The 11,284-nt window shown below is 34.9% G+C and overlaps 1 protein-coding gene across 2 annotated transcripts; it reads right to left on the reverse strand.

Moving 5' to 3' along the window:
- Window positions 1-4,499: 4,499 nt before the first annotated feature.
- Window positions 4,500-8,516, reverse strand: LOC18008391 (uncharacterized ATP-dependent helicase C29A10.10c). Of its 2 annotated transcripts, XM_024153846.1 has the most exons (9): window positions 8,388-8,516; window positions 7,717-8,292; window positions 6,207-7,638; window positions 5,874-6,129; window positions 5,559-5,775; window positions 5,087-5,260; window positions 4,923-4,996; window positions 4,714-4,839; window positions 4,500-4,617 (listed from the first exon to the last, which is right to left on the reverse strand). In XM_024153846.1, exons 1-9 carry the CDS (start codon window positions 8,514-8,516, stop codon window positions 4,554-4,556), a joined length of 3,048 nt encoding a protein of 1,015 aa, XP_024009614.1. In that variant the 3' UTR covers window positions 4,500-4,553. The 2 variants fall into 2 exon arrangements, with proteins under 2 accessions (XP_024009614.1, XP_024009613.1); XM_024153845.1 differs by having other exon boundaries at window positions 4,923-5,260.
- Window positions 8,517-11,284: the final 2,768 nt, after the last annotated feature.

Here is an 11,284-nt window from a genome sequence, read left to right on the forward strand (position 1 = left end):
TCGGCTTCTAACGGTTTCTATTATTTTTTTTTGGTTAACGTGGTATTTTTATTTTATTTATAATTTTATTTTGAAATTTCTTTTCAACTTTGTTTTTCTTATTTTAGGTCTTGGATACTATTGTAATATGGTTATGTTATTGGCATTTACTTTGGAATAAAGGTGTAATTGACTATAAAAGAAAAAGGTTTGAAGCTTATGGAATAAGGACAAACTAAAGAAAATTAATATGGTTTATATGGCACATGAAGTTTTAAAGCTTCAAGCAGAACTTCCTATTGTTGATAGTAGGCTGTGGAGTTTGGTATGATCATTCTTTCTTGAAACCATTGAGTATTTTCGGATTAAGCAATTCTGAACTAGCTTAAAGTAACCTTAAACTTCTCTTTAACAAGTAAGCAATGGTAACCGTAAACTTCTGTCTTTTGCCTAATCATTTTGTTTTTATAATTTTAGTTTGTTTTTTTATGTTAATGCAGAGAGCCTCTAGGAAGAAACACTTGAATTGAAGGTCTTAAACGTATGGTTACAAATATACACCAACAAATGCATCACAATCAACTAAAACAATATCTAAAATAGAAGCCGTAAGTATTGCCATCTCATAGCCCCGCTGTAAAAAGAAAAAAAAAACTTAAAATTAAGAGAAGCTTTTATGTATATTTCAGACTGATGTAGATGGTAATGAAACAATCGATTACCATAAGTTTAGATGAGAACTTATTCAAAAGCCTTCTAATACTTTGTCCAAGACAACAACTGGTAAGTTTGGTCCCTTGAGTAAAATAGAAAGCATAGGAGAAATAAAAATTTAGTTGTACATTTCATGATATCTAATGAACAAAAACACTAAGTTAGACTTTGTGAATTTGTAGAAGAATTTTATGATTTTAAAACTGTTAAACTTTGATTGGATAAATGAGAAGCTCAACAAAAATTAAAATAAAAGTTTATAAAGTCCCATAGTGAAAATAAAATAAGAATCTCAAATTTAGTCTGAATGAAATAAAAAAATAGTAAGATAACGAGAAATAACATCTTAGATATGAGATTACAAATAAAAAAACCAATAAAATTAAGTTTGAACCTATAAGAGGGAGATGAATGGAGATAGTTGAGATAAGATTTTGAACGATTCTAATGGATAATAACATTACAAATAAAATCTATGCAATTAGTTTGATCTTGATTTAAAAAATATTGTTGATGTGTCATTTCCAAAATTATTCTCAGTTGGAAGTTCTTTGATCTTATAGAGGGATCTGATTTTTAGAGACTTTAATTTAGGTTATTAATGTACTTCAAAAACATATTGTAGCACCACAGTTTATAATTAAGAAAATCTTATAGAGAATTTGGCTTTAAAATAATGGGTTCAAACGAAAAAGTAAGATTTTATTTTGTTGATTTACTAAAACAAAACCATCGCATAAACAGGAAGACTAAGTTAGACATTGTAAAATTTTAGAAGAATTTTACGTATTTTAAAAATATTACACATTGATTAGATAAATTAGAACTTTATATATTTTGAAATAGAGTAAGAGTTTATAAATTCGAATAGTTAAAATAAAACAAAGTCTTACTGAATGAGACAAAAAAAATAGTAAAGATAGCAAAAATCAGATGATTTACAAATGAGATTTCATATGAAAAGATTATGTTCAAATCCGAGCATGAGTTGAACGGTTTTAATGTATAATCATAATACGTATAAAAGTTTATGAAAATAGTTTGAGTTAGTTTGAAAATTTAAGTTGATATGTCATTCCCACAATTATAACCAGCTGGTAATTAATTGTTTTTATCTAATAGATAGAGTTGATTGTTAGGGACTTACTTTAGGTTATTAGTGTAGGTTAAGAAAATATTGAAGCACCACAACTGAGAAAAAGTTGTAGAGAATTTAACTTTCAAATAATTGATAGCAATTCAAAAGAAAATATGAGGTTTATTTGTTGGTTTTGAAAACTAAACGATCCTAGGAACAAAAAGGCTAAGTTAGAATTTGTGACTTTTTAAAAGAATTGTATGGGTTTTTTCAAATGTTAAATCTTGATTGGATAAATTAGAACTTTAAAATTTCAAAATAAAATAAAATTTATAAAGTCACATACTTAATCATAAGTCTTCAAAGTTAGACTAAAAGAGACAGAAAATAGTAAAAATAGCAAGAACGATTTAGATATGAGATTACAAATGAAAAACCGTAAAGATTAAGTTTTTACCCGAATATAAGAAGGAGACAGATGACGATAGTTGAGTTGAGATTTTGAATGGTTCTAAATAACAATATTAGATAAAAATTTATCAGATTAGTTTGAGCTTGATTTATAAAATTTTGTTGATATGGTATTCCCATAATTATTCTCACCTGGAAGTTCTTCGATCTTATAGAGAGAAGTGATTGTTAGAGACTTTAGCTTTAGATTAATGTACTTCAATAAAATATTGTGGACATTTCCTTTAAAATAATGGATCAATAGCAATTTAAAAGACAATATTAAAGTTTTATTTTATTAACTTTTTAAAAATAACTCATAGTAGGAACCAAAACACTAAGTAAATTAAAGTTTTTGGAACTTTAATATAATTTTAGGGGTTTTTTAAATGTTAAATCTTGATTGAAAAAATTAGAACTTGAAAATTTTTAAAATAAATAACAACTACAAAGTCTCACACGGAACAACAATAAAGATAGCAAAAAAGTAGTCATAATCAGTCAATAATCTTTCAAACATACTCTATATCTATTTAAATTTTAATAAAAGTACAATTTTGTTAACATACTTCAAACAATATTGGAGATAATTTGATTTTAAAATAATAGATAGCAACTAAAAAAATGTAAGATTTGATTTTGTTGATTTTAAAAATAAATTATTGCAGGAAAAAAGCTAGAATTTGTGAATTTTCAGAGAAATTTTATGGATTTTGAAAGTGTTAAACTTCATTGATAGAACTTTAAAGAATTTAAAATAAAAATAAAATATTATAAAATTGCATAGTTAAATCAAAATAAAAATTTTGAAATTACACTTAAGGAAATGAAAACAAGTAAAGATGGTGAGAAATAAACAATTTATTTATGAGATTACAAACTTACATATTACCTATGAGAAATGAATATATCTAATTATACATTTCATGGGTCAAAAATCTAGTTGAATTGAAAATGGTTAAAAGAAGAAAGGCTCGGCCAGGATGTTGCCTGGCCAAAAATGTTACAACTAAAGCCTTAGAAACGTTGGGATACTGTTTCACCCTGCCTCTTCTAGCAGAGATGTGGAGTGTAAAACAAATATTGGGAGTTACGTGCTTTCCAAAATACATGACATGCCGCCATCTTCCCCAAGCAAAATCATACACAGGTAGAATGATAAACGGTCCAAGCTCAATTTTGGACCTTGGAACATGATTGGCCAGGACGACTTAACATGCAACAAGTGATCCCATAGGTTGCAATACCAGCTTTCCTCCCTAGGAAACATTCATGAACACATTTCGTCAAGCTGTATGAATCTTGGGAGTCTTAGCTTACAGATCTTTTAATCCACAACATGAAGCCGACCAAACAGTAAAGATACTCGTACAGAGAGAGATGCGTAGTTTCAGTCTTCTAAGAATGCCTCCTCAACATATGTGACACACCTCATGAGAGGTGTATAATCACGCCAGGGTTATCTACCTCATGTGCATGTCATATCCACAACGCATGGCAACTAATTGCCTATAACTATACCACGAACACACACGATTCAACTAATAGAAAAACTTGGTCCCCAAATCCAACTCATGTATTCTGTATAAAATATCTTCCAAGATCTTTATTGAGACGAATAGACAATGAAGGATTTAGAGAAAATTCCAATATCTTTCACCATTCAGAAATTCTCGTCCCAAATCCATTAAATGTCTTTTATTTCATAGATTTCCTTTCATATTAAAGAAGTTCCTATTTACATTTTCATCCCTATGCAAAACATCTATCATCCAAACATATTTCGCCCAATCGCATCCGCCTCCCATAATTATACAACATTTTCTTTGAGAGGACTGTGTAACATCCCGCTCTTAGGATAGAAATAATATAGTTAAATAGTATCACTCTTATAAATAGGTAATCTGATATGGACCTTCAGGTTGGGTGTGACTAGTGTGGTCTCATTATTTAGGTTTTTCAAGTCTTTACAAACCCTATTGATTCTAAAGAGAGTAGAAGAACGAGGCCTAGAATCTGTTACATATTTTGAGAGACTTTAAGAATCCCATTTGTGTCACTTGAAATGCGTTCTTTCATTTCTTTGGATTATTTAGCTAAGACGAACCATGTACGATACTTAACTTCACGTTATCTGACTAGGACGACGAAATACCATTAGTCTATATGACCCATTTTTTCTCTATACAATTGGTAAAGATAATAGGACAAAAAGTCTAAATTTTCTTAAATCAACAAGTCCCAAAAGAAGCAGACTAACGTTGTTTAAAAAGTAAGAGAGGAAACAAAGAGTGTGCTTGAAACTCAGTCAATACTTTTACGAAAGAAACAGTCAAGATCTTTGGACTTGAACCTTTCTTCTAATCTTCCACACCTTCTTCACCGTCGATTGTTTCCTGCGAACAAAATAGAGATAAATAAACATAGAATATGATTGTAAGTGCTTTTCTATAAAACTCTTAAATTTCAAAGATTCAACAAAGAAACTTTACTTGATTGGTTTGGGAGTCTCAGTTTCCTCCAAAACACTCAAACACGCAAACGACCTTGAAATGTCGCTTATAACATCATTCTGCGAGCAAGACTTAACCGGCCATCTCATCGGTACAGCTAAATTTCTGCAACAATACAAAAACAACAAAAACATATATATTACTCATAGTTCTGCCTAATCATAGCCACAAAATTCAACTATACTTACCCTTGAGAGCAAATGTATCTGCACCGTTCAATCTTGACTTTCGTATATCTTTTAAAATGTTGCTCTAGACATTTCTCGGCACGAGAAACATCAGAAGATGGCAAAACGTGCCAGATCTTCAAAACTTGGACATAGTGATTCTCTCTCTTGATAATGTCTATTGCCCAAATGAGACTTAGACCATCATCGATCTCGTGTTGTCTAAACAAATTCTCAGTCTCCGACTCTTGGTTAAGCTCCCCATTTGATAACTTCTCCAAATAGCTCATAACTCTTTTGTTGATTTCAGAGTCTACGATCGTCTCCAGAGATTTCAAGAACTCATTGCTAAGCCAAACCTGTGGGAGAAAAAGATCAGAGAAGCAGACTAATGATCGTTAGAAAAAAAAGATGTTTTGGCTAAATCACGAAGATTAAAAGATTAAAAATTATACTACGTTCTATTTCTACGTAAAGAACACCATAACTTCACTAGAAACAGTTTAAACAATATTATAAGACATAGCGGAATACACAAGCAAATGGTCGCAAGAGAGTAAATAAATAATAAAAAAATTGCATCAATTTTGAAAAACATGAGATGAAACAAAATACCTCTAAAATATATTACAAAAGGGAACGAATGGAGTATAATACCTTCCATATCGAATTTTCAAAGGAGATAAGCTTTTTGTTCTCAAGCTTACTAAGATCATCAAGTGCTGTTGTTGATCTTTCAATACACTGAGCTAATGATTCATCATCGTCTACATCATGGAAACAGTCTCGTGCTTTCGCATCATCTACTAACTGCCTCCACACTGATTTATTGTTCGTTAAAGTCGCTTCGTTCCCAAGAATCCATAAGCAATATCTACATTGGTTCACAATAGTAGAAAAACTAAGAACAAAACTAACAGATTCACAATAGTAGCTAAATTAAGGAAAGTGACAAAAGTGTTAGATCAATACCTCGCACGTGTGAGTGCTACATTGGTTCTTTGCTGGTTAGATAGAAAACCAATTGCTCCTTTACCATTAGACCTAACAGTTGAGATTATTATAATATCTTCTTCACCGCCTTGAAACCCATCTACAGACCTAACACTCACGGTGAATTGCTCACTTGTATTATACTTTTCGCCAATCTTTTCTTGTATTGCAAACACTTGAGCCTTGTAAGGAGAAATCACACCGACGCTGATTGGTTTCCGTGCCTTTCTTGATACTGCATATTACATTACAAACCAAGAATCAACAACAAACTCTAATTTCGAAGACTGATCTGATTTAAGTTTTGTTTACCTGAGTAAAGCTTCGAGACTATCTCAGCCACGACAGAGACCTCCACAACGTTTTTCAAACTGTATCCTTGTCCAAACTGTTCTCTTCCATAGGGTATGTTAATGAAAGAGTAAGGTCCATACATTTTCTCAGGAAGAAATTTTCTCTCATAACTTCTCACTCTTACAGAATGAGCATCCAAAATCTTCATACCGTAAAACTCTCTGTTTGGGAAAATACTAATCGAAGGATGCATCCGGTATTGCATGTTCAACAACTGCTCCTTATGGCCCAAGAGCACCAATCTTTCAAACAAACTCCTTCCAAGATCAGCCTCTAAAGCAATCTTGCTTTGGATCATTGCAGGCAATTGCTTCTCATCACCGATCAAAACAGCATGTTGAATTCCTGGAAGCTGCAAAGGAATCGCTGATTCACATTCCTTTAACTGAGCAGCTTCATCGATCACAAGGAGCTGTATTGGACTACTCATGTGTAGCTTGGCAGAGCTTGATGCTGTGCAGAACAACAGATATGCGTTTGCTAAGCAGAGTTTTTTAAGATCAAACATTCCTATAAAATCCGGAAGTTTGATACTATTGCAGATCGATACTAACATCTCTAGACAATCTTGCTTTCTTGAATCATTCTCCAATCTGCCATCTTTCCTAAAATCTTTAACGACATGTTTCAATCTTCCATGACAAGACCGACGATTTGCCACCACATCTGAAATTGTCATAACTCTAAGGAGATCATTAGTCCGGTTCATCTTTTCCGCCACTTGAAAGGAAAGCAAAGCAGTTGGCAAATGCAGGAACAATGTTGAGAACTGAAAATGCAGGTCAATCCTGAGTTTTCTAAACCTCTCCTCTACAAATTGCCTAAACGAGAAACGCTTTCCGTGATATTCCTTCTCGATGGACTGGTGATAAACTTTTTTTGGATCACTGAGCAAACTGATCATATGGTTTACATTTGCTCTCCATCCGGTCACAGCCTGAAAGCAAGTATAGAGCTCCTCAACACGGTAATCAAGAAAAACGTCAAAAAGATCCTCCCGCTCTTCAATCTTCATCCTTTCTTTATTACCAAACAACACAATATCTCCAAGACCATACCCACCAAACCTTAATGACTCAGAGACCAATTTCACAAGCCTGGAGCAAACTTCCAAAACCGCTATGTTAGTTGGAGCACAAGTCAAGGTCCTACATTTCATTTTCAAAAGGTTCAAAAGCAGAACACTTGTTGTCTTCGTCTTCCCCGTTCCCGGTGGTCCCCATATGAGTTTGATAGTATTGCAATGGTAGCAATCTTTAGCTTCTAGACAACGCAAAATGGCATCCTCCTGAGATGAATTCAGTTTGAATGACCGTATCGTTCTCTCTAAGTGATGTGGCACTACATTCTCACCGTTTTCTTGGCAGGGCACACAACTTCCACCACCAACCTACACAAGAAACAGAGTTTTAAGATATGATTTTTGAATATGTTCCAAGAGTTCCTCAGGTGAATGTATCTTCACTACCTCATTGTTGCTTTGAAGTACTCTAGATATAAGCTTTAAGTTTCCTCCTTCTGGACCTGGATGCAACGCAGTCCAAATACGAATATTGGTCATCATGTTGATCAAATAAACACCAAAGAGGGTGAGGCTTTTCTTCACACCCTTTCCTTTCTTTGTCGTTTCCATGTTATCGTCCTCAAAAACGATGGGTTTTGAAGCCAAAATAGTTATCAAATGTGGATTATCCTCGTTCACTCCACAAACAAGAGCTAGCAAGTAAGGCTCACTGGAACATCTCAAGTCATCAATTCGAGTAGGCTTCTTATCAGTCACTGCAATGAGATCATTAAACTCTAACAGTTTTCGTTCTCCATTGGTTATATTATCAGACATTGTCTGCAAAGTAACCTCATAATAAAGACTCTTAGGAGGCTTAAAATCTTTGGCTGGCTTGATTTCCCAAAATTTGAAAGCTGGAGCTCGTCTCAGAGTCTCCATACTTGACAGCAAAGCAGCATGTGTCTCTTCAACAAGCGGATTAACAAATGACTTAAAATACTCTGTGCTTGATGGGAATGTGTTAGGGATCTTATCGACCTAGTATTAACAAAAACACCACAAAGCAACCAAAGCAAGTAAGTATATGTCCTTAGGTTTCTAGGGAAATATAAAGACTTAGAAGAAAACAGAACCTTTCCTTTGTAGAGATTTGAGTTTAGCACATCAAGAAGAGACCATGAGAAGACAACATCAACTAGATCTTTTCCTTTGACGATTCTCTCCTTCTTCTTGTTTTCCTTTACTTCCCACAATTTCTGCATCTTTCAAACTCTTTCACTGCAATCTCAAGACGTCTCAATTGTATGCAAACATTTCTTTGATAGTTTGAGAGAGAGAAGATATTTTGATACGAAAGAAGATGAAAAAATATTGTATAGAGGAAGGCGAAAGATTGAGTGTTGGAAGTCCAAAAGATTTGTTCTTTTTATTTTCCTCCTCGGAAAGGAAAAGAAAAACCAATGCTTTTACTTTTAAAATTTCAAAAAACAAAAATTAACCTTTTATTATTCCCTAACTAGCTAGATTCATTTAAATATCGTATTTAAGATTTATCTTTCTAAATTCACATAACAACTTTTCCAATTCATATCTACTAGCCTTAAAATGTGCTAGTAAATCAAAGTTAATCAAACAATACGTACGAAATTTTTATTTTAAGCTTGAGATGTGAATCTTGAGAATAATATGTAGTTACGAGATCAACTTTATATTAGAAATATTTAAAAACAGAGTACGCACAATAGTTACAACTTAATTCAGCTTTGTCTCGTCCTCCTAAATAACTATGCTCCGTGTTTTCTTCAAACCGCTTCTTAAATTATTAAATATATTTGACGTCTACATCTAATGTCATCTTTATTATATCACTAAGACCTTTAGAAATATGACTAGAGGAAAATTTCTATTTACATTGACGGGATTGATTAGAATGACATGTAAATATATACTCATTCAATACATCGATATACTTTTTGTTCCTTCCAAAATTTTCAATTTTTTTCTTTCTTTTAGGACGTATATTTCCTTTTTTTTTGTTAATTTTCCTTTTAAAAATAATTAAACTCAACACTAAAAAATAGAATTTTGACTCTCCTTTTTGTTTAGAATTCTCTTTTCTATTTAGAGTTTTTGGGTTTTAAAAAGTTGAGTTTTCGGTTGGGATTTTTCCTTTTTGTGTCGGGATCTTTTTAGGAGTTTTGGTTCTACATGTTGGAGTTGGTTTCATCCGAAACATTTTAACCATCTCAAAAATGGTTAAATGTTTGGAAAAATCGAGCCACAGCAAAGGACAATCGAATGAGCTGAGCCGGATCTTAACGAATTGGGCCGCGGCGTGACGTTTCAGTGAGCAAATTCAAACAGCAAGTGGGCCTAGCTGCGAAGATGTAAAACCCGTAAAAAATTTAGGCAGAAGCGTTACGGCGGCCGCATGAGACGAGAAGGAAACATTCCAAAAATTTTCTCGAGACTTTCGGCTAGGCGATTTAAAGAATTAGTATACATAGTCATTGTATTGGATTTATTATGTAACTTTTCACAACTCGAGAGCAATAAGACCTAAGCAATTTCACAGCAATAAAAACCTTTTTCGATCTTGAGTTCTGTCGAGAAAAACTCTAGAAATTTCTGATCCCTAAAATTTCCTTAAACAAATTTTGGTTGTGTGAGTTTTGGCTCATACAATTTGGTGCTGTCTGTGGGGACATCAAAATTTCTTACTCTAAAATCGATAAGACTTTAAGACATGGCGAGCAACGCTTCCGACGACGAGAACAACAACAACAACGGCGCAGAGAAAGATGCTCCACCACCAAGAACGACAACGACAACCACTGAAGCTCAGGAGGAGATGCAGAACATGATGACCACGTTGATGAAGAAAATCGACGAGCGGGGCGATCACGGAGAGACTCGACGCAATAACGATTGAAAGACGACATCCGACTTGGAGAGCCAGGATCTCTGATCCGACAGATGGAGTCAGGAGACGCTTCGACTTCTCGACACCTGCAGGCTTATCCGGTAGCAGCATAAGAAATCCCATGGCTCCACCAATTTTTCGTCCCCTCAGCGAACAAACTCCAGCAGTAACTCGAGTTAATATGACTGATCCGCCCCCGCTTCGTCGGAATTCAAGCCGGCGAGGTGATGAGGAGGAAAACGACGTGATCGATGTGTACGTCCAGTAGAGCGACGGAACCAGAAAATCGCAGCAAAACGGCTCGGCTCAGCGGATAAGTCAAGAAGAGCTCGCCTTAGCACTTAATGGCATCTAAACAGACATAGTCACCGACCCAATTGGCGACAACAATCCAACTGAGGAAGAGGAGAATCTCCAATGGGTCGAGCAGGTGGAGTACGGAGACAAGTTAAGGAGAGAAGAACAGGAGCGATCTCGCCTACTTAGGAGACTGACCCGTGCGCAGACCCAGTAGATCAAAGAGTTGCGAGCCTCAATGGCTTGGACAATGGCAGAGATACGCGTCATGAAGTCTCAAGTCCATAACGCGATAAGTGCCACGCTGGAGATTGATCGAATGCTCGAGGAAACTAAAAAAACCCTGTTCACGACAAGAATCACGGAGGCTAGAATTCCCAAACCAGGGAAAGTTATAATCCCATTTTACGAAGGCACGACCGACCTGAAGGCGCATATCACGGTGTTCTGCATAGCGATTGGATGAGCCTTTACAAAGAACGCCTCCAATCTGACCGAGCAGGAGAAGGATGCCGGTTACTGATACGATATCCCAAAGGATTGTCACACACTTGGTCCGGTCGGGTTGATAGATCCTTGACTCCGAACAATTCTTGGAGCAGATGCTAAGGCGTGAGAGAAAGACTCCCGAAAATCCTTAGGCCCACACTCACGAAGAACAATTTGAAACAAGGGGGTGGAACAAAGATAGAAAGAACTCGTCGGTAAAAGGATGTTAAGGCGTGAGAACTAGGTTCTCGAAAATCTCTAAGCCCCGATTACGACAAACGAAAACTTTAAACTTTGCAGACGAAGGCTGCGTCAAGCTCT

Source organism: Eutrema salsugineum, unplaced genomic scaffold (genome assembly GCF_000478725.1).
Source record: "Eutrema salsugineum unplaced genomic scaffold, Eutsalg1_0 scaffold_9, whole genome shotgun sequence".
Taxonomy (NCBI): Eukaryota; Viridiplantae; Streptophyta; class Magnoliopsida; order Brassicales; family Brassicaceae; genus Eutrema; species Eutrema salsugineum.

Bases quoted from the DNA above. Each gene is read 5' to 3' on its own strand.
- LOC18008391 (XM_024153845.1), bottom strand. From the start codon at position 8,516: ATGCAGAAATTGTGGGAAGTAAAGGAAAACAAGAAGAAGGAGAGAATC. The intron at 7,639-7,716 runs GTAGTGAAGATA...TTTCTTGTGTAG, and splicing joins TACTTCAAAGCAACAATGAG to GTTGGTGGTGGAAGTTGTGT. The intron at 4,840-4,922 runs GTAAGTATAGTT...GTATTGTTGCAG, and splicing joins AGATACATTTGCTCTCAAGG to AAATTTAGCTGTACCGATGA.